A 24,168-nucleotide genomic window follows, 5' to 3' on the forward strand; every position below is an offset into this window, starting at 1 on the left:
TATACATATTTATGGGGTACAGACTGATAGCCCAATATGTGTATATAATCTATAATAATCAAATGAAGGTAATTAGCATATTAACCACCTAAAACATTCATCATATCCTTGTGTTGGGAGCATTTAAAGTCCTCTCTTTTAGCTATTTGAAAATATACAATAAATGTTTGTTAACTTAGTCACCCTACAGTACTATAGAACTTGAAAACTTAATTGTCCTATCTAGCTGTAATTTTGTATTCATTAACCAACCTGTTCCTATCATCCCCTTTTACCTTCTGTTCCCAGACTCTAATAACCATGATTGTACCTTCAACTTCTATGAACTCAACTTTTTTAGCTCCTGTATATGAGGGAGAACATGCAGTATTTATCTTTATGTGCCTGACTTGTTTCACTTAATATAATGTCCTCCAGGTTGCTGCAAATGACCAGCTTTCCTTTTTTCTTATGGCTGAATAGTATTCAATTGTGTATATGTACCACATTTTCTTTATCCATTCATCTGTTGATGGACACTTAGTCCATATCTTGGCTACTGTGAATAGTGTTGCAATAAACATCAGGATGCAGATCTCTCTTCAAGATACAGATTTCTTTTTCTTTGGTTTGTTGTTGTTTGTTTTTTGAGATAGAGTCCCACCCTGTTGCTCAGGCTGGAGTGCAGTGGCATGATCTCAGCTCACTGCAACCTCTTCCTCCTGGGTTCAAGCGATTTTCATGCCTCAGCTTCTCAAGTAGCTAGGATTATGGGCGTGCACCACTGCACCCTGCTATTTTTGTGTTTTTTAATAGAGACAGGGTTTCGCCATGTTGGCCAGGCTGGTCTCGAACTCCTGACCTTCAGTGATCAACTCACCTCAGCCTCCCAAAGTGCTGGGATTACAGGTGTGAGCCACTGCACCTGGCCATGATTTCCTTTTCTTTGGATAAATATTCCTTAGTGGATTGCTGGATCCATATGGTAGTTCTGTATTTGTTTTTTTGAGAAACCATCATACTGTTTTCCATAATGGCTGTACTAATTGGCATTCCCTCCAGCAGTGTAAGAGAGTTCCCTTTTTTCCGCATCCTCACCAGCATTTATTATTTGTTTGTCTTTTTAATAATTAGAATTAGCCATTCTAATTAGGGTGAGATGATATCTTACTGTGGTTTTGACTTACATTTCACTGATGATACAGATGTTGAACATTTTTTCATATACTTGTTGGTCATTTATATGGCTTCTGAGAAATATCTGTTCAGATCCTTTGCCCATTTTTAAATTGGATTAATGGGGGTGGTTTTATTTTTATTTTTGCTGTGAATTGCTAGAGTTCTGTGTATATTCTAGATATTAGTCCTATGTCACATGAATAATTTGCAAATATTTTCTCCCATTCTACAAGTTATACGTGTTCACCTTATTGATTGTTTACCTCATTGTGTAGAAGCTGTTTAGTTTGATAAAATCCCATTTGTCTATTTTTGATTTTGTTGCCTGTGCTTGTGAAGTGTGACCCGTAACATCTTTGCCCAGATCAATGTCCTCAAGTGTTTCCCCCATGTTTTCTTCCAGTAGTTGTACAATTTTTAGCCTTGCATTTAAGTGTTTAATACATTTTGAGTTGGTTTTTATATATGGTGAGAGATAAGGGTCTAGTTTCATTCTTTTGCATATGAATATTCCATTTTCCCAGGATAATTTATTGAAGGGCTATACAGAAGTTATTTGTCTAAGTCTAGTAATATTTTCTCTAATTCTCCACACTTAATTCCCTATCACTTGCAGAAGAGTTATTTTCTGTGTACCAGTTTTCCACTCAGAAATGCCTTTTTCTCATTGAAGTAGATAATAGAATTCTAAATGAGTCCTCTTCCACGTATCCTCACATTATTATAACTTTCCTGAAATTATGCTGGGATGAAACATTCCCTCCAATCCTGCATACTCTGGGCACTTCCTCCTTTGCTAGAGAGAATATTGAAAACTGTTGAATTAAATAGTTTCCTATGGCTGTCTCACTGGTATCATTCTACTCCTGAAAACCAAGAAGTTGTATCATTCTTGTCTTCTGAGGCAGTCCCAATGTAGACTTAGATGGATACTAAAAAATTTGGTTAGAATGAGGATTTATTTCATTCATTTATTTATTTCACCTGTCATAGTACAGTGTTTTTTTCTTTTACTACATATATATTACAAGAAGATGTTACTAGTACACTAAGTTTGTATATTTTATATATATATAATTTTATGTATTATTATTTTGAAATGGAGTCTCACTCTGTCAGCCAGGCTGGAGTGTAGTGGCGTGATCTCAGCTCACTGCAACCTCCGCCTCCCAGCCTCAAGCAGTTCTCCTGCCTCTGCCTCCCAAGTAGCTGGGATTACAGGCATGTGCCACCATGCCTGGCTAATTTTTGTATTTTTGATAGAGACGGAGTTTCACCATGTTAACCAGGCTGGTCTCGAACTCCTGACCTCAAATGATCATCCCACCTTGGCCTTCCAAAGTGCTGGGATTACAGGTGTGAGCCACTGTGCCCAGCCTAATTTTGTATATTATGATTATTCCAGTTATTTTACAATAGTTAGATTAAATTTCTTCATATATTTTCTATCTCATGGTCCTTTTTGTGTCTCTATCTATTCTAAAAACATCCTCCCCCCCCCCCCCCCCCCCCCTTTTTTTTTTTTTAAAGTGAGAGCAAGTTTATTAAGAAAGAAAAGGAATAAAGAATGGCTTCTCCAGGCCGGGCGCGGTGGCTCACGCCTGTAATCCCAGCCCTTTGGGAGGCCAAGGTGGGTGGATCTCAAGGTGAGGAGTTCAAAACCAGCCTGGCCAACATGGTGAAACCTTGTCTCTGGTAAAATACAAAAATTAGCTCTCTTCAGTCCGTGCTTCCAAGATGACAAAGAAAAGAAGGAACAATGGTCGTGCCAAAAAGGGCTGTGGCCACGTGCAGCCTATTCACTGCACTAACTGTGCCTGATGCTTGCCCAAGGACAAGGCCATTAAGAAATTCGTGATTCGAAACATAGTGGAGGCCGCAGCAGTCAGGGACATTTCTGAAGCGAGCATCTTCGATGTCTATGTGCTTCCCAAGCTGTAGTGAAGCTACATTACTGTGTGAGTTGTGCAATTCACAGCAAAGTAGTCAGGAATCGATCTCGTGAAGCCCGCAAAGACCGAACACCCCCACCCCAATTTAGACCTGTGGGTGCTGCCCCACATCCCCCACCAAAGCCCATGTAAGGAGCTGAGTCCTTAAAGACTGAGATAGACTATTCTCTGGAGAAAAATAAAATGGAAATTGTACTTAAAAAAAAAAAAGTTAGCTGAGCATGGTGGTGAGTGCCTGTAATCCCAGCTACTTGGGAGGCTGAGGCAGGAGAATTGCTTGAACCCAGGAGGCCGGAGGTTGCAGTGAGCAGAGATCGTGCCATTGCACTCCAGCCTGGGAAATAGAGTGTGACTCTCTATCAAAAACAAACAAACAAACAAACAGACAGACAGAATGGCTGCTCCATATAGCAGCCTGGACATACAGGCATGGACCACTGGTTGCCCATTTTTATGGTTATTTCTTGATTATCTTGATTATATGCTAAGCAAGACATGGATTATTCATGAGTTTTCCAGGAAAATGGTGGGCAATTCTCAGAACGGAGGATTCCTCCCCTTTTTAGACCATATAGGGTAAATTTCACACGCTGCCATGGCATTTGTAAACTGTCATGTTGCTGGTGGGAGTGTAGCAATGAGGACGGCCAGAGGTCATTCTTGTCGCCATCTTGGTTTTGGTAGGTTTTAGCCGGCTTCTTTATTGCACCCTGTTTTATTAGCAAGGTCTTTGTGACCTGTATCTTGTGCCGACCTCCTGTCTCATCTTGTAACTTAGAATGCCTAACTTACTGGGAATGCAGCTCAGCAGGTCTCAGCCTTAATTTACCTGACTTCTATTCAAGATGGAGGCACTCTGGTTCAAACATCTGTGACACATCCCTGCCTCCCTTTTGTAAGTTTTCTGTTCTAAAAACATCCCTTTTGAAGCGTACTCTGGTATTTAGACTCTTAGACTTGATTATGAGTATTGTTCCCATTCTTTTTATGTCTGTGTACAAGTTTGCAGTTTCTTTTGATTTTTTTATGTAAATATTTGTGTGTACATATATTGTCTTCTCAATTGGATTTTATATAAGCTTTTCAAGGACAAGGATTGTATCTTGTCCCCTACTCCTACCCTCTGCCAAAATGCCTGAAATACCTAAAAAACCACTGAATAAATAACATGGGTTCAAATGAGTATTGTGCTTATTAAAAGGTGGATATGTTTTGTTGCACTAAATTCTAGAGAAGATTAAGCCTAGGTTTGGAGTTTTACGATTATGGCAGAAGGCTTTTGAATTTTAAAACAAATTCCAGGGTTGAATCTCAGGGAAAGGTGCCTGTCACTTTTGACCAGTGACAAAGGCACTATGTCATTGAACTTTCAGTGGATTTGTTAATAGTTTAAAGAAATATTCATTAACCCTTTTCGAAGCTTGGTTTTTTAAAATTTTTAATTCCATATATATATTAAAGTTTTTACTTTTATTTTCTCAAAGCCGTTCTTGGGACACCTCACAGCTTGCCACATCTGATGAATCCATCCATCTCTCCTGTATTTTTACATTTGAATAAAGCACATCAGGTACATAAATAACATTAAGTACTGAAGCTTTAAATATTTGGAGTGAATATCTTGTTTGTTCTTAACACTTAAAGTTCTCAAGAAATTAAATGAGTATTTTGCTTTTAAAGAAAATCTTTAATAAGTATAGCTATGTAAAATTATAACTTAACGAGTACATCAGATTCAATTAAGCTAACCAAAGCAGTAGTTATATACCACAATGAATATTATTGATTCCAATTTGTATGGCATTAAGAAGGAAAGTGGTATATTTTTTCGAGATAATAAATCATTTGTTCAAAACAGGGCTTCTTATGTGGTCTTAACTCAAAAAAATATTTCTAGAAAGAAAATATAAATGAACAGTAACTCTTAATTCCTAAAATTTAATGAATATTATAAAAAACAACTCATGTATATGAGAATAGAGTATATGTTTCCTACTTTTTTTAGATAAATATTTTAAATGTGTGTTTATAGATTTAAATGTCTGTAATATTAGAGATAAGCATTACTCATTAATTTCAGGTACTGTTTAAGAATATAGAATTCTAATTACAAATCAAACAATATATAATAGATGCTTAATATAAGTTGAATGAATGAATATCTGGTCCTAAATCCGGCTTTTATTTTTCATCCTTAGAGTCTAACACAGGACTTGGTGATACATTATAGAGTTTTTATTCATTCCATTTACTCAATGTATTTTATTGAGTATCTGACATATATGTATTAGACATTGTGCTAATCATTGAGGCTACTGTGTGGAATGTAACATTTAAAGTCTATGTTATTATAGAATTTCAACCAGTAGGGACAACACATTAAACAGTTAATTACAATAAGGAGTGAAGAGTAATATGAGAGGGGAAGTTCAGAGTATTGATAATATTCCCTGTATTTTAAGAGAAAGACCAAAATGCTTTACCTTTAAGGCCCATACATTTGAGCTAGCTCCTCCTGCCTCTCAGCTCACTACACATCACTGTCCCACTACAACAGCCTGGTTTTGGTCCTCAAAGGACTTTGTTTTCTCCTCCTTCGGTCTTTTCTTCTGCTGGTCCTTCTTCCTGGAATACGAATACTTCCCACCCCAACATCACCTAATTCCCTCCCAGACTTCAACTACAGCCTTCAGATTGCAGTACAAGAATTAGTTCCTCCAAGAAACCTTCCTTGAATCGTCCAGGCTAAATAACAGTCCTCCACTATTTGTTCTCATAGCCCCTTGCATTTTTCCTTCATATGATTATCATGTGTAATCATGTGGGGTTTTTTTATTATTATTAATTAATGGCTCCCTTCCTTAGGGGACTGTAAGATCTATGAGGGCAGATCTTATTGTACTTCTCACTAAGTAGCACAGTGCCTGGCACTTAGAAAGTGCTCAATAAATCTTTGTTGAATGATTAAATGAATAAATAAATGAATGAATAGAATGTCACTGTCATTGAAACCAAAAAGGGGTGAGAGGAGGGAAGGAAGGATGAAAGAATGTAGAATTAATTTCATGACTGCATGGCCCCCCTTGTATATTATTAAAAGAATTAACTAACTTTGCCTGTTAAGTTGGAAAGTGAAATATTATGTTTAGAAGCAGTTACTTTTACTCAGATCGACTGGAGAATTGAACTTTAAAATGAATCGGGTTATACAACATGTAGCTTTTCAAAATTAAACTAACAACGTTTTGTCATTTTCGCAGAGCTCAGTTATGGGTAATACTTCTAATTTATTCCTTCAGAATCTTTCTCATATACCACTGGCACAACAACAATTAATGAAGTTTGAGAATATTCATACTAATAATGTAAGTATGATATCATTTTTTTCTTTTAGAATCAGTTCATTTCTTTTCTAGAATCAGGTTGTGGATCAGGTTGTTTATGAATTTTCACATGTGTAACTTTTTTTAGGTTATATCTTATGGCCATGGGTCTTACCTTTTTTTCTTCTTTTGTAGAAACCCGGCTTACTTGGAGAGCCCCCAGCTGTGGTATTTCAGACTGCACTAGGGATAGGGTCAGTGCTTCCATTGAAAAAGGAGTTGGGACATCATCATGGAGAAGCACATAAAAGTAAATGATGTGTATTTACTGAGAAGTCAGTAAACAGTCAGGTTTGAGATTTAAAGATAGTTTACTTATGTTCTCCTTTTATTTACAGGGAGGTCAAATTTGAGTTTTATTTAATCATTTAAAATTTTGAGAACCCTCTTGGCTTTTTCTATTTTGAATATTGGTAAGTTACTGATGGACTTGCTTCCATGCCAAGATAAGACTTTCCCTGTTGGATACGCTTTAATATTTTATGCAGGTTCACAGCAGTGCAAGGCAAAGACACAGATCCCTCTGAGACTGACATGCTGCCCACTGGGCTGACAGCACATATGGATCCATTTGGGATAAGAAACCTTTCACTTTTATTTTTAAAAATCTAGTATTTATATATTTAAAGTTTGATTATTTATTTTTATTATTAAAAAAAATTGAACCTCTAAATCAGTAGTCAAAGAAAACTAATGTGTGTACTATGTGCTTCTAAAAACATGGCAAACAAAATAGCTTTTTTGGCAGGAAAACAGGAGCATGGTGTTATACTAAGACTTCTTATTTGAATGTGATTTTGAAGGGCGCATTTTCAGCTTGAAGCTTAATTGAAATTTGCTTAGAAGTGAGCATGCTGAGTAAAAACAGAAGGTCCACCAATAATTAAAAAAAAAAGTCAATTAAATATGGGTAGCTTACTTAACCTTTTGTCCAGTGATCAAATAACTTAGTTCTGACTGTTGAAATTGACTGGACAAAAGTTAAGCCAGTGAAGAAATTTTGTGATATCATGGGGTCTGTCTTTCCAAAAAATTAAATTTTCTGTGTCTAAAAGCTTATGTAAATGCGTATTATTTGTGTTGAATTAACTAATAAACTATTTACTTTAGTATATGCTGCTTTAAGAACATTGAATAGTGTCCAGATAACTATATTCTAAGCATTAGGGGAACCAAAGCATCCATCTCTAAATGATTATTACTGAAAATAATTGAAGAAATTTGTTTAGTAAATTTATAAAATGGTAAATCTTAGTTGTCAAAATTAGCTTTTTCCATTTAATTTTGACCTATAGATTTTTTAAAAGGTGGAACGGTTCAGAATTTTCCTATTAAAACTTTTAATAGGAATGTTGCCAGCCTGGGCAACATGACAAAACCCTGACTCTACTAAAATACAAAAAATTAACCAGGCATGGTTGCACACGCCTGTGGTCCCAGCTACTCAGGAGGCTGAGGTGGAAGAATCACCTTAGCCCAGGAAGTTGAGGCTGCAGTGAGCCATGATTGGTGATGGGAGTGGGACCCTGACTCAAAAAACAAAAATACTGTTTTTATTTCTCCCAGAATTTCTTGTTTTCTATAAATAAAAACATAAAACTTTCATGTATTAAATTTAGTGCTTATCTGTTAACAAATACTCATTTAAAGAAAGAAGCCAGTGATATACTGATAAGTGTTTAACAACAAGCTCTCTAGGTTGAAAAAACGTCTTGATTTGTAGCATTTGTGCATTTCTGTTTGTGAATACTCCAACTGTGACTGATTTCAGGTTACCAATATGAAGACATTTAACTCAATAGCTGGGAAGGGGTGTGTATTAATAGCTCTCATGAGCTGATGGAAGCCAGCTAACCAAATTTATTATTGGATTCAGTCAAACTTCATTAAATTTTACTTTCAGATAACTTTTTAAACTTAAAACTTAATTATTTCCATCAGTTATGGAAACAGTGAAGCTGCAATGAATGGGCATTAAAAAAAGCACTAATATAGCTTAAATGCCAATTAACAATTATATATAGAATTTAAAAACTTAAAAATTTCATATATTTGAGGTTACCCTGAAAGTTGCTGAAAATAAGAGCATTATTACTATTGTAGATTTTTGTTTTTTCATAAAGGAGCCCCTAATTAACAACCTCTAACCTTACCTTTTGCTGTTATCTAACAGGTACAAATTGGTTTCTCTGCATTTTGCTCATACTTAACAAAATCAAAAGGACTATTGCGAATAAATATTTTCTAACTAAAAGCTTTTTGCATTTGTGGTTTGCTACAGCATCTAGCCTGATTCCAACCCAAACAACGATAACAGCTGGAATGGGCATGTTACCATTCTTTCCAAATCAGCACATTGCTGGACATTCTGGGCCAGGGCACAGTAATACTCAGGAGAAACAGCCAGCCACGGTGGGAATGGCAGAAGGAAATTTCTCAGGGTCGCAGCCTTATCTTCAGAGCTTTCCAAACCTTGCTGCTGGAAGCTTGCTGGCAGGACACCATAAGCAGCAGCAAAGCCAGCCAAAAGGCACAGAGATAAGTTCAGGGGTAAGAAAACTTTGCGTGCACACAGATGTGTATATACCTACATATGTATATATATTCCATTTAAATTGTATCTTAAATTGTCATGTCAATGAAATGATGACTTTCTCATAGTTTACATTTACTTCTCAAAATTGAAGAAAACATTGTAAAATCTGTTTGCAATTTTTTAAAAAAATATGTTATTAAAAATAAGCAAACAAAAAATCCATTTTTTGATAAGTTATGCTAACTGGCATTTGGGACTACCTTAATTATTTGCCAGTTTGTAAGTAAAGTAATTTTAATTTGTGTAAAATGAGTTATATCTCTTATAAATAATTTATATGTGGATTATTTATTCCTTAGAATAAGGAATTTCCAAAAAGTTTGTGACATACATGGTTTTCAGAAATACTTGATATTTTAAATATAAGATACAAACTAATTTAAGTTCAGAATTTTGTAGTTTGAAAAAGCTTAGGAGTATCAATACTTACTCACTTATATAGTAATGTTATTTGTAAGGCTAAGTACGTGTTAATGCTGTTCTTTAAAATATACTTTTTGTGTATCTTAAATATGTAGTTAGTAGCTAAAGTATTTTAATATTTAAAGGCAGAACAAATTTTATCTGGAAAATATCAAACCCAGCTATTAAACTCTGGTCTGTTCAAACTAATCTGGTGTTTCTTTTAATTCTGGAAGTGTTTACCCAATCATTTTATTGGTTAATATACCACTGATATTTATAAATGTTGTAATAAGTAGGTAGACTAAAGTACATCTAATTTTTATTATATTTGTACCCCAAAATACACTGTGGTTTGTAAGTGGTATAAAACTTAGGCTTAAGCAGTTTGTAAGGAAAAAAATCTATGTAGTTTCTTGTATTCAAATGTCAAAATAATAATACTGAATTTGTAAGAGATTTTAGTGTTACCTAGCCATAGCAAGAAGTATGACTAGAATGCCCTACAATTGTACATTGAGAAAGCTAAGGCAGTTCTCTCTTTTTAAAATTTTTTTATCTTTTACTTTTTTTATTTTATTTATTTTTTTTGAGATGAAGTCTTGCTATGTCACCCAGGCTGGAGTGCAGCGACGTGACCTTGGCTCACTGCAACCTCCACCTCCTGGGTTCAACAGTTCCCCTGCCCCAGCCTCCCAAGTAGCTGGGACTACATGCACGCACCACCATTCCTGACAGATTTTTGTATTTTTAGTAGAGATGGGGTTTCACCATGTTGGCCAGACTGGTCTTGAACTCCTGAGCTCAGGTGATCTTCCCACCTTGGCCTCCCAAAGTGCTGCTATTACAGGTGTGAACCATTGCGCCTGGCCGTCAGTTCTTTATAGAATAAATTTTAAAAATTTATCTGCAGTGTTCATTGCTTGGGTCATTGAGGGAAACTGCACAAATAAAACTTGTATATGAATACTTCATATCTCTTTGCAATCTTTAGTTCACTGCAAGCATCAGAGTCTTTAGAAGAACTGTGGATTTTAGGTGATTCACAAAATGGGCAAATGAGTCTGTCTACAAGAAGACAGCCAAAATAGGGGCAGGTTCTGGAAAATAAGTCCTGTGAAGAAGAATTCAGGAGAAGTGGATATATGGAACCTGGAAAGAGACAACCAAACATATACATTGTTAAACCTATTTAAAGAGTAGTCATATGGTATTATGTGTACCTCCAGTGGGCAGAACTACCTATTAAGTACAACATACAATAAAGCAGATTTAGGCTTAATATAAGGAAGAACGATTCAAGCTTTTAAGCAGAGAGAAAGTTTATTTCACAAAGATGTGACTGTCATATCACCAAAAGCAATTAAGCAGACCCCAGGTGAGCATCTGTATAGGATGTCGTGTTAATATAAATGATCCCTCTTCCTCTCAGTAGGGGTTGGACCAGGTAACCTCAGTGTTTTCTAACTGTGAGATTTTTGGACTTGGCTGAAATAATTAGTTTAACTTTGCTTTAGATGTTTAGAACTGCATCTTTAATATTGTGTTGGCCAGTAAGTCTTGAGTCTACCTTTTTGTTTCCAGAATCACCTCTAGTGCAAAAAAAAAAAAAAAAAAAAAAAAGAGAGCGAGAGATTTGGACTCTAACTCCCAACCTTTGAGAATTTTATTCAGGGAGACAGGGATAATATCCAGTTTCTGTTTATTGTGGTAAAATTAAAATATACGTAACATAAAATTTACCATTTTAAGTGTAGAGTACTGTGGCTTTAAGTACATTTACAGTGTTGTGCAGCATCATTGCTCTCCATCTCCAAAACTTTTTTGTCATCTCATACTGAAACCTGCATCTGTTAAATAATAACTCTCCCTTTTTCCCTCCCACTAGCCTGGGTAACCACTGTTTCTACTTTTGTCTTTATGAATTTGACTATTCTAGATACCTAGGTGACACAATATTTGTCCTTCTGTGTGTAGCTTAGTTCACTTAGCATAATGTTTTCTAGGTTCATCCATGTTGTAGCATGTATCCAAATTTCCTTCTTTCCTAAGGCTGAATAATATTCCATTGTACATATATACCATGTTTCAATTCAGCCATCCATGGACATGTGGGTTGTTTCTACCTTTTATTGTGAATAATGCTGCTGTGAACATTGGTATCTGAGTCCCTGCTTTCGATTCTTTGGGGTATATACCCAGAAATGGAATTGCCGGATCATACCATAATGCATGTTTAATTTTTGTTGGAACTGTCATCCGTTTTTCCACAGCAGCTGCACCATTTTCCATTCCTGCCAGCAGTGCACAGGGATTCTAATTTTCCAACATGCTCACCAACACTTGTTTTCTGTTTTAGCTGTTTGTAACAAAAATACCATAGACTGGGTGATTTAAATAACATACATTTATTTCTCACAGTTTGAGAGGCTGGGAGTTCTAAGAGAAGGTGCCAGCAAATCCAGTGTTGATGAGGATACTGTTCCTGGTTTTCAGATGACCATCTTTTCGTTCCATTTTCACATGGTAGAGAGCTGGAGCAAGCCCTTTCATGTCTCTTCTTATAGGAGCGCTAATCCCACTCTTGAGGGCTCTACTTTCATGACCTCATTACCTTCCAAAGTCCCCACCTTCTAAGACCATCACATTGAGGCTTAGCATTTCAACATATGAATTCTGGGGAGATTTAAACATTCAGTTCGTAGTCGTAGCCATCCTAGTGGTTGTGAAGTGGTATCTCATTGTGGTTTTGATTTGCATTTCCCTAATGATTAGTGATGCTGAGCATTTTTGTGTGTGTTTATTAGTCATCTGTATATTTTCTTTGGAGAAATGTCTATTAAAGTTTTTGCCCATTTTAAATCAGGTTCGTTTTTGTTGTCATTGTTGAGTTTTTGGGAGTTTTCTATATACAGTTGACCCTAGAAAACACAGGTTTTAACTGCACAGGTCCACTTATACTTGGATATTTTCCAAGAAATATAGTGGGAAATTTTTTGGAAATTTAAAAAGTTTGAAAAAACTCACAAATGAACCCCATAGCCTGGAAATATTGAAAAATTAAGAAAAAGTTATATATGTCATGAATGCATAAAATATATGTAGATATTAGTCTAGTTTGTAATTTGCTACCATAATATATACTCAAACCTATTATTAAAAAGTTAAAATTTAGCATACATGACATACATACTTACAGACAGTACATGGCACCATTCAGTCAAAAGAAATGTAAACCAAAATAAAGATGCAGTATTAAATCATAACTGCATAAAATTAACTGTAGTATATACTGTACTACTGTGATAATTTTGTACCTACTTCCTGTTGCTATTGAGATGAGCTCAAGTGTTGAGAGTATCCACTTAAAATGCTGTGTGTTGCTAATCATCTCCATGTGAGCCATTCGTCTCTCCAGTAAATTGCTTATTGCAGTAAAAAGTGATGTCTCATCATGCTTGCATATTTTTCATCATGATTAGTGCAATACCATAAACCTTGAATAACACCTATGATCCATAAAAATGCCACTAGTGGTACTAGAAGGGCTCTCAAGAAGCAGTGTCATGACATTATAAGAAAAAGTCGAATTGCTTGATGAATACCACAGATTGAGGTCTGTAGCTCCTGTTGTCCACCATTTCAGACAGATCCATATTGTAAACAAATGACATAATTTATGGTATTGATAAGTACTACAGTACTGTAAATGTTTTTCTCTTATGGTTTTCTTAATATTTTCTCTTCTCCACCTTTAATGTAAAAAAAACCAGTGTATAACATATGTAACATACAAAATACATGTTAATTGTTTGCTATTGGTAAGGCTTCTAGTTAACAGTAGGCTATTAGTAGTTAAGTTTTTGGGTAGTCAAGGGTTATACATAGATTTTTCCACTATGTAGGGGGTTGGCACTACTAACCCCCATGTTGTTTCAAGGGTCAACTGTACTAGAATCCTTACACCTAACTAATTACATAAAAATATACTGATACACATTTTGAAGAAATGTGTGTTTCTAGCATCATCCAAATGTGGAGTTGGAGTTTATTAAACTCATTTATTTTGTTTGACATTATATTTAGTACCAGAGGTAAATAAGCTTTGCTTTTGTTATTTGGTCATAAAATATAAAATAAAACTCTCAATAAAAATATTGATAACAGGCCAGGCGCAGTGGGTCACGCCTGTCATCCCAGCACTTTGGGAGGCCAAAGTAGGGGCATCACTAAGGTCAGGAGTTCGAGACCAGCCTGGCCAACATGGTGAAACCCCATCTCTACAAAAAATATTTAAAAATTAGCCAGGTGTGGTGGTGCGGTTCTGTAATCCCAGCTACTCAGGAAGCAGAAGCAGGAGAATCGCTTGAACCCGGGAGGTGGAGGTTTCCATGAGCTGAGATTGCACCATTGCACTCCAACCTGGGCAATACAGTGAGATTCCATCTCAAAAAAAAAAAAAAAAAAAAAAGATAGATAGATAGATAAACAGTATTTCTGTAAAAGAGATATGGAATTTAGTTTTTCTTGTGAAGATGAATTCTTTCCTGGTTCAAGTGAGAAGATTGTACAAGATATCCTTTCATTCTCTTTTAGTTCTAAAGTTCTATGGCTCTAGAATAGTTTTTTTAAAAACCTAATTGAACAACTAATAGCAGGTGAAATGTGATCATTTTAGTCAACATCCATAGATATTTCATAAGTACACTAGATGTATTGAAAAATAAGTATTTCTGTGTTCTTCATTTTTATTTTCATGTTCTTCTCATTAAGTACCCCCTCCTTTGTTTTTGTTAAATAGGCTGCCTCTAAGAATCAGACTTCACTCTTGGGAGAACCACCAAAAGAAATTCGGCTCAGTAAAAATCCATACTTGAATTTGGCAAGTGTGTTGCCCAGTGTGTGCTTATCATGTAAGTAGGGGCTCAGTATTCTTGTTGTGGAGTTTTATTGAATACTTTACATAATGAGTTTTACTTTAATTTTTGACTTAATGGAAGCAAATAATACCTATTGGCCAAATTATAGGCCTAAATTATTCTTTAAATTAAAATAGTAATTAAAACTAAGACACTCAAAATGTGTGCTATTTTATTTAAGGAAAACATTACAACTCATAGAGAATCATTTTTCTTAACCAGAAGTTTAAACCTATAAGTAATCTTATATATCTTGAGTGTTTGAATACTCCCAAAATGTATGAGCTACCAATAATTGGTAGAAGTGGAATTCTCATTCACTTTTTGGAGGAACCCCTCAAGCCTTCAATTACTATAAATCAGCTATTCATTCAAATGTCGTTTTAAGAGAAAATCACAAATGTGATATGCTCCAGGCACAAGGATGTTCACTGCATCATTGGTTGTAAATAGTGGGAAAACTGGAAAATACTTAATATTTGTCAATAGGGGAATGCTAAAATAGTTCATCATATAATTGAATACTGTGCAACTTTTTTTTATAATTGAGGGATATTTATGTGTACTGATATGAGATGAACTCTAAAGCATATTTTGGCAAATATATGCATAAAATGATTCCATTTGTGTTTATTTAAAGTTATAAATCCTTACATGTATATACTTGAGTGTGCAAATGCATGAAATAAAACCAAAAAAGTAAATTCTAAACTATTACCTCTGGGAAGAATAATAGGATTAAATAAAAAGAGATGAAAGATGAATTTCATTTTTAATATATATCCTCTGTATTTTATGAAATATCCTTGAACCCAAACATTAATTTGTAATTTTTTTTGAGCTGGAAAAAAATGTAAGTGCACTTCTAGTATAACTGTTATATATTGATCTGGTCTGAAAATTGATGGTGACAATTATTACATTTATAAGAACGGTTTACATTTTTTATACCTTGTTTTACAGACTAGACACACACGCACACACACTCACACACACACACACACACGTTTTGTTTTTTTGAGACAAGGTCTCACTCTGTCGCCCAGGCTGGAGCGCTGTGGTGTGATCTTGGCTTACTGCAGCCTCCACCTCCTGGGCTCAAGTGATCCTCCTACCTCAGCCTCCCAAGTAGCTGGGACTACAGGCATGTGCCACCAAGCCCAGCTAATTTTTTTTGGGTTTTTTTGGGTTTTTTTTTTCTGTGAGACAGAGTCTTGCTCTGTCACCCAGGCTGGAGTGCAATGGCACCATCTCGGCTCCCTGCAACCTCCACTTCCTGGGTTCAAGCAATTCTTAAGTCTCAGCCTCCCAAGTAGCTGGTATTACAGTCATGCACCACCATTCCTGGCAAATTTTTATATTTTTAGTATTTTTTTGTAGAGACGGGGTTTCACCATGTCACCCAAGCCAGTCTCGAACTCCTGGGCTCAGGCAGTCCTCCCACTTTAGCCTCTCAAAGTGCTGGAATTACAGGCATGAGCCACTATGCCCGGCCAGACATATATGTTTTTTAACCTTTCCACCAAAATTATTTACCCATGGGACAGGTGTCCATTTTAAGTTGTTTCAAATGAATGAGACAGTATTATATACTGTGTTTTCCCAGGGGAAAATATATCTAGTCATATGTTGGCAAATTAAAATTTTGTTCTATTTGATAATATGCGGTTATAATTTATAATTTATAATAAAATATAATTTATGTGTATAATATAATTTATAATTTATAAAACAATTTATAATAAAATAATTTGTTTAAAATAACCTAAATAAAATAAATGTATAATAAAATAACCTAAATAAAATAAACTTGTTGATTCTGCCTTTAGCCCCTGCAAGTAAAACCACTCTTCATAAGACTGGAATTGCAAGCAGCATTCTGGATGCAATCTCTCAGGGAAATGAATCACAACACACATTGGAAAAGTGCATTGCTTATTCTCCACCTTTTGGTGATTACGCACAGGTAAATAATTCCCAGGTTCTGATGATACACAGAAAAATTGGTTCAACTATATATTGAGTTCACTGAATATGAAATTGTGGTTCCTATATTATTAACACAGGAAAATCAAATTGCACTGATCTATGTATTTCTTACTCATCATTTGAAATTTGGGAATGTGTTCAAGACATTATTTAGTATCATTTTGCACTAGATATTTACCTCTCATTGTTTACCTAGTGGTTGGCAAATTACAGCCCATAGACCAAATCTAGCCCACCACCTGGTTTTGTAAATAAATTTGTATTGTAACACAGCTATGTCCATTCATTAACATATTGTCTATGGTACTGACATGCTATAATAAAAGAGTTGAGTGATGACAACAGAGACTATGTGGCCTGCAAGATTAAATATTTACTATCTGGTTCTTTATAGAAAAATGCTGCTAATCTTTGGTTTGCACTAGTATAGACCTGAGAAACCCAAGGGAATGCCTCTGTTCTTCTCCACTGTTTGTAGATGTAGAAAGATGATCATATTTACAGACACTACTGTGCTAACTTCTAAGCCAGTCAATCAATAACATAAAAGTATTATGTTCATAAGATATCCTGTGTCACTACTTAAATATGTCAGTTTTGCTTTGGCCCTTCTTCAGCTTACTCTTAGCAGTGTACGCTGAGTATATATCATGTTAGCCCTGTGTGATTATGGAATCATAAGAGTCTTATAATTATCAGTTCTGACTCTTACTGTCCTAGAACAGCCAGCTTCTTCTCAGCTCTATCCTGTTCGTTGGAGCCTTGTCTCCACTTGGATTTCCTTGGAGCAGCTCTGTGTTTGCCTGACCTGTCTCTAATAAACTTAGAAAAGAAAATCACTTAGAACAATTGACGCCTGATTATGCCTTTTTAATAGAGTACTAGAAATAACCCAAGTTCTGTAAAAATGGTGCAGCAGGATATTAGTGAAACATATGACGTATCTTATATACCTGGGACAAGATGGGAAAATATGGGTTGGGTAGATGATGTAATTAGGTGACAGTATATCTGTATTTAGAGAACAGTGATCACAAATTGCTGCAATCTGAAAGCATTCTCTTATATTGATTCATAAGACTCATCTTCAGTCCTTTATTAGATAACATTTGAAGTAATGACTTAGATAAAGACATTAATTGGAAAATTTATAAGATATAGTCCTGTACAATTCCAATTTGTTTCTTTTCAAGAAACAAACTTTTTATAAACAGAAGCACGATAAATTTTTTAAAAATTCATTAAATACGTATTTAAGCTTTAAAAATTTTTTGAACTTACCTTTTATTTCTTTTTAAATTTGCCTTTTTCTTAGCAGTTTTGCTTGTTAGATTACTATGATTTATCATATACTTATATACATAGAAAGACTTCCTCATTCACACATGGAGAAATTCTGGAATAATGATGCCTTTTTCATTGCTGTATGTCTTCCTGCCTCCACACTTACTTGCCCAGAGATAAGGTGGGGGAATGAATCCTCCGTGCACTGTTCAGTGTCTCCTTTGACAGTCCCTGCTTCTTGCGCACGCTTGTTCATAAAATGGGATTTGTTCTGTCTCTCATGTTCTTTCTTCCTTATAAACTTAATTAAATGTTACTAATGGAACATTAAAGTAAATGGAATTTAACTAATGGAACTAAAGTAACTATTATAGAAAAAGGTGGTCGTGTATTAGGAATTCCTTCCACTATTACCACTGCTGGGATGAAGGAAGAAGTCTAAGGGAAAGGAACCAAAAGTGTTTGTTTTCCTTTTAATACTTGCTATATGCTTTGTGATGTAAGTGATTACTATTTCTAACAACCTTGTGAGATTTAAATGACCGCCTTCATGATACAAGTGGAGAAGCATGAAGGGGTAAATAATCTCTCCAAGTTCATACAGTTGGTAAGTGATTTCTTGATTCCAAAGGCCACATTATTTATACCATTAAGAAGTTTCTTCAGGCTTCGAAGTAATATCTGAGAGAAACTGTGTGGGCTGCTCTGCTTATGAATTAGGAGAGATGAATATGTCAAGGCATAGAGGGACAAAATAATCTTTATCTTCAATAAAACTATCAGATTTAAAAACCTAATTGGCATTTCCAGTATTGATGATGTTGCTTGTATCATACTATTTCCCTACAGATAACCATTATTAGAACTGGACTAAATATAAATGAAAACCAACTACTTGAAAGCACTAGAGAATGAATGACCAAAAGCAGGCGGAAATGCGAGAATTATTCCTTAAAACAGGATAACATCACTGTATGATATTTGTGTTTCTCTAGGTTTTTGCCTGATACTACTCCCTAGATGGAGAAAGCTGCAGTCTCACCAGCTTAAGGAGTCAGATGACGGAGTTCAGGACCATTAGCAAGGATGTTAAGTGAAGGGGGAAATTGTGGAAAAGAGGGGGTTGCATAAGAAGGAGCCTCAAAATCTGTGTGTCAACTTAACCCGAATACAGTTGGCTGGCCCCTAAACTGTGTTTGTATGAGGGAAACTCCAAGGGACCTGGTAGAAAACAGCTGAAAGGCTAAAAGAACTGAGAAGAGATTCAACTCCTCTCCAGCGCAGAGGAGACAGAGTTTGGAGTTTGAGTTCAGCAAAGTTAACTCCTTCTAGAACAGAAATCAACATTCATCAGAGGAAGATAATAGAATCTGTAGCCTCTACAATATATTATAGTAATCAATATGTCCAGTAGAACAAAATTACTAGATAGTTGAAGAAGCAAGAAAATGTGACTCACAATTAAGAGAAAAAGTAGAAACTGACCCCAAGGTGACCCAGATGTTGGTCTTGTAGACAATAACCACAAAACAGCTATTATAAATATGTTTAGGAACTTAAAAGAAAATTAATAATGAACAGATATGGAATCTCTGCCAAGAGATATAAACTAAAAAATAACAACTTTGGAACTGAAAACTATAGTATCTGAAATAAATACACTGGATGGGCATAGCAGAAGATTGGAGAGGCCAGGAAAAAAGGTTCAGTTAACATGAAGACAACTCAATCTGAAGAACACAAAGAAAAGAGATTTTTAAAAGCCCAGTGGAACATATCCTCAGGGACCTGAGGGAAAATATAAAGCAGTCTAAAATGCATGTAAATGGAGTCCTGGGAGAAGAAGAGAAAGATAATGGGGGCACACATTATTTGAAAAAATAATGGTCAAACATTTTCCAGATTTGCTTCAAAAAACTTACAGATCTAACAGGCTCGAGGTCCTCCTGCATAGCAGGATAAATAAAAGGAAATTTTTACTTAGGCACATTATAGTTAGTATGCTGAAAACTATAGTTATAAAGAGATAATCTTGAGAGCAACCAGATAAAAACAATGCACATTATCTTAAGACAGATTTCTCAATCTTGGTACTATTAACATTTAGGGCTGGATGATTCTCTCTTAAGTGGGAAGGGCTATTCTGTGCTTGTAGGAGATTTGGCAACATCCTTGTCCTCTAACCCCTAGATTGCCCCCACCAGCACACACACCATTGAGAACCACTGGGTTAAGGCAACAGTAAACATGCAGGTGACTAAAAAAGATTATATATTTTCTCTTAATTTATTTAAAAGCAAAAATTTTAACATATAGGGTTTATAATGTATATAGATATAGTATGTTTGATAGCAATAGTGTAAAGGACAATAAGGTAAATGAAATTATGGTTTTGGGGTTATGTTTTACATGAAGTACATCAAAAGTAACTCTAAGTAGGCTGTGGTAAGTTGTGGAACGCATATTGTAATCCATACAGCAACCATTAAAAAATTATACAAAGAGATATAGCTAAAACATGAACAGTTTAATTACAATGAAATTATAAAAACATTTGATTAAGCCAAAATATGCCATGAAAGACAAAAACAACTAAGTCTAATAAAAACAAATATCCGAGTGGTAAACCCAAATTGAACAGTAGTTATAATTCTATCAAATGAAAACAGCCTGCATTATAACAAATTTTCTTTTCTAATATTTAAAAATTTTTAATTTTAGGTTTGGGGGTACACGTGAAGGTTTATTACATAGCTAAACACGTGTCACAGGGGTTTTTTGTGCATATTATTTCATCACCCAGGTATTAAGCCCAGTATCCAATAGTTATCTTTTCTACTGCTCTCCCTCCTCCCACCCTCCACCATTATGTAGACAGCAGTCTGTTGTTTCCTTCTTTGTGTTCATAAGTTCTTATCATTTAGCTCCCACTTACGAGTGAGAACCTGTGGTATTTGGTTTTCTGTTCCTGCATTAGTTTGCTAAGGATAAAAGCTTCCAACTCTATCCATGTTCCCACAAAAGACATGATCTCATTCTTTTTTATGGCTGCATAGTTTTCCATAGTGTATATGTACCAGATATCCAGCCTGTCACTGATGGGCATTTAGGTTGATTCTTTGTCTTTGCTATTGTGGATAGTGCTGCAGTGAACATTTGTGTGCATGTGTATTTATGATAGAATAATTTATATTCCTCTGGGTATATATGCAGTAATGGGATTGCTAGGTCCAATGGTAATTCTGTTTTTAGCTCTTTGAGATTTTGCTACACTACTTGCCACAATGGTTGAACTAATTTACATTCCCACCAACAGTGTATTAGTGTTCCCTTTTCTCCACAACCTCACCAGCATCTGCTATTTTTTGACATTTTAGTAATGGCCAATTCTGACTGGTATGAGATGGTATCTCATTGTGGTTTTTGATTTGCATTTCTCTAATGATCAGTGATATTGAACTTTTTTTCATATACTTGTTGGCCGCGTATGTGTCTTCTTTTGAGAAGTGTCTGTTTATGTCCTTTGCCTACTTTTTAATGGGGTTGTTTGCTTTTTTCTTGTAAATTTAAGTTCCTTATAAATGCAGGGTATTAGCCCTTTGTCAGATGTATAGTTTGGAAAAATTTTCTCCTATTCTGTAGGTTCTCTGTTTACTCTGTTGATAGTTTCTTTTGCTTGCAGAGGCTCTTAATTTAATTAGATCCCACTTGTCAATTTTTGCTCTTACTGCGATTGCTTCTGGTGTCTTGTCATGAAATCTTTGCCCGTTCCTATGTCCAAGGAACGATACTGCACTAAAACCTCCAGTAAAATGTTGAATAGAAGCAGTAGAAGTATATATTTATGCCTTGTTGAAACTCTGTTGGAATAGGCACATAGACCAATGGAAAAGAATAGAGAGCCCAGAAATAAGGCTGGACATCTGCAACCATCTGGTCTTCGACAAAGTTGACAAAAGCAATGGGGTAAAGACTCCCTATTCAATAAAAGGTGCGGGGATAACTGGCTAGCCATATGCAGAAGATTAAAGCCAGACCTCTTCCTTACACCATAGACAAAAATCAGCTCAAGACGGATTAAAGACTTAAATGTAAAACACAAAATTATAAAAACCCTGGAAGACAACCTAGGCAATACCATCCTGGACACAGGAACACACAAAGATTTTATGACAAAGTATGACCCATACACAAAGGGAAAAGTAATTAATAGAAATTGTCCGTAAGGAAGTGCAAACACTGGACTTACTAAACAAAGATTTAAAATATTTTCAAAGAATTAAAGAGAGCCACGTTTCAGGAACTTTTAAAAAGTATGAGAGGCCAGGCGCAGTGGCTCACGCCTGTAATCCCAGCACTTTGGGAGGCCGAGGCGCGCAGATCACGAGGTCAGGAGATCGAGACCATCCTGGCTAATATGGTGAGACCCCATCTCTACTAAAAATACAAAAAATTAGCCGGGCGTGGTGGCCAGCGCCTGTAGTCCCAGCTACTTGGGAGGCTGAGGCAGGAGAATGGCGTGAACCTGGGAGGCAGAGCTTGCAGTGAGCCGAGATTGTGCCACTGCACTCCAGCCTGGGCGACAGAGTAAGACTCCTTCTCAAAAACAAACAAACAAACAAAAAAGCAAAAGTATGAGAACAACATCTCATCACATAGAGAATATCAATAAAGAGAGAAATTATTTTTAAAAATCAAATAGAAATTCTATATTTGAAAAGTATGGTAACAAATGAAAAATTTACTATAGCACAGCAGCAGATTGGAGCAGGAAGAAGACTCGACAAACTTGGAATGTAGGTCAATTGAAATGATCCAGTCTGAGAAACTGAAAGAAAAGAGAATGAAGAAAAATGAACTATAACAATGTAGGCAAGGATGCGGAGAAATGGGAATCCTCATACAGTGCTAGGGGTTGGTGGGATATAAAATGGTGCAGCTGCTTTGGAAGAGTGTGGCAGTTTGTCAAATGTTAAAGAATTACCAGATGGCCCCAGGATTTGACTCCTAGGTATATCCAAGAGAATTGAAAATGTATGTTTATACACAAATGTGTACATGCATTGGCACAGCAGCAGCATTCATAACAGCCAAAAAGGAAAACAACCCAAATGTCCGTCTAGTGATGAATGAATAAACAGAATGTGGTAATATCCACGTGATGGAATATTACTCATCCATAGAAAGGAATGGAGTACTGATCCATGCTACAACATTGGCGAACCTTGTGAACATTACGCTAAGTGAAATATGCCAGACAAAAAGTACACATATGATATTCCATTTATATGAAATATCCAGAATAGGCAAATCCATAGAGAATGTAAGTAGATAGTGGTTACTGGGGGCTGGAGGAAGGAGGAGTTAGGGAGTGTGATTAACAGGATTTTTTGGGGGAGGGGAGAGTGATAAAAATACTCTAGAATTCAATTGTGGTGATAGTTGTTCACAAGTTGGTGAACCTTGTGAATCAACAAATTTTGGACTCTTTAAAAAATAAGCTTCAACTGTACTAAACAGAGAATAGCATTTTCATTTAGTGTTTTAGAGATCCTAAAAGTAGCTAGTTATAAGCAAACAGATCAGATCCATTTTTCAAGATCTAGGTCTAATTAGAAATAAGTTTTAAATGCACTACTCCTTCCATTTCTCTAGTTAGTTGTACAGAATTGCCATTGAGCTGTAGTTACTAATTTTCTCAAAGACTGTATGTCTTGAATATTTGAACTGTGATTGAGAAAACTTAAATCAGAAATAAATTATTTAAAAATTTGTAGTATACATTGTAGCAGTGATAATAGCATTATAGTCAGCTATGTAAACCTGTCAATATGAATGTACAAATTGAGTTTGAAATTTCAGATTCTGAGGTCCATCTATGTCAAATGGTTGGGAGAAACCTACCTTAAAAGAGAAGCTTTTAAGCCACTTTATTAAATGTCTATTAAACACCTAAATCTAACATCTAATTATAATTTATCAAAGACAAAACATTTCACCCTTCCCCTTTAATTAAAATAGGTAAAATAGGTCAAAATATATCTTAAGTGTCTTTCCAGTTTGACGTAGTCGTTAGTCTCAATAATGTAAAAAAAATGTAAGAGTTTTTTCAGCTGTTTAATATGACTGCTTACGTTGTGAATTTTTTTTTTTTTTTCTTTTTGAGACAGAGTCTTGCTCTGTCGCCCAGGCTGGAGTGCAGTGGCACAATCTCGGCTCACTGCAACCTCCACCTCCTGGGTTCAAGTGATTCTCCTGCCTCAGCCTCCTGAGTAGCTGGGATTACAGGTGCCCACCACCATGCCCAGCTAATTTTTGTATTTTTAGTAGAGATGGGGTTTCACCACGTTGACCAGGCTGGTCTTGAACTCCTGACCTCAAGTGATCTGCCTGCCTTGGTCTCCCAAAGTGCTAGGATTACAGGCCTGTGCCACTGCGCCTGGCCTGATTTTGATTTTTCATTTGACAGTTGCCATACGTGGCAG

The 24,168-nt window shown here is 35.7% G+C and overlaps 1 protein-coding gene and 1 pseudogene across 2 annotated transcripts in view; both read left to right on the forward strand.

Annotated features, from left to right (window-relative positions):
* The window catches only part of RAVER2 (ribonucleoprotein, PTB binding 2), an 84,605-nt gene that overhangs the window by 51,545 nt on the left and 8,892 nt on the right, over window positions 1–24,168 (forward strand). Inside the window, exons 6-11 of one of the 2 annotated variants that reach the window (XM_025379225.1) lie at window positions 4,595–4,680; window positions 6,371–6,475; window positions 6,629–6,743; window positions 8,775–9,043; window positions 14,293–14,404; window positions 16,240–16,376. In XM_025379225.1, coding sequence (XP_025235010.1) covers window positions 4,595–4,680; window positions 6,371–6,475; window positions 6,629–6,743; window positions 8,775–9,043; window positions 14,293–14,404; window positions 16,240–16,376 — 824 coding nt within the window. The remainder of the gene's footprint in view (window positions 1–4,594; window positions 4,681–6,370; window positions 6,476–6,628; window positions 6,744–8,774; window positions 9,044–14,292; window positions 14,405–16,239; window positions 16,377–24,168) is intronic. The other variant, XM_025379234.1, reaches the window with a different exon arrangement.
* Window positions 2,896–3,242, forward strand: LOC112620530 (annotated as a pseudogene).

This window comes from Theropithecus gelada, chromosome 1 (genome assembly GCF_003255815.1).
Source record: "Theropithecus gelada isolate Dixy chromosome 1, Tgel_1.0, whole genome shotgun sequence".
Lineage (NCBI taxonomy): Eukaryota > Metazoa > Chordata > Mammalia > Primates > Cercopithecidae > Theropithecus > Theropithecus gelada.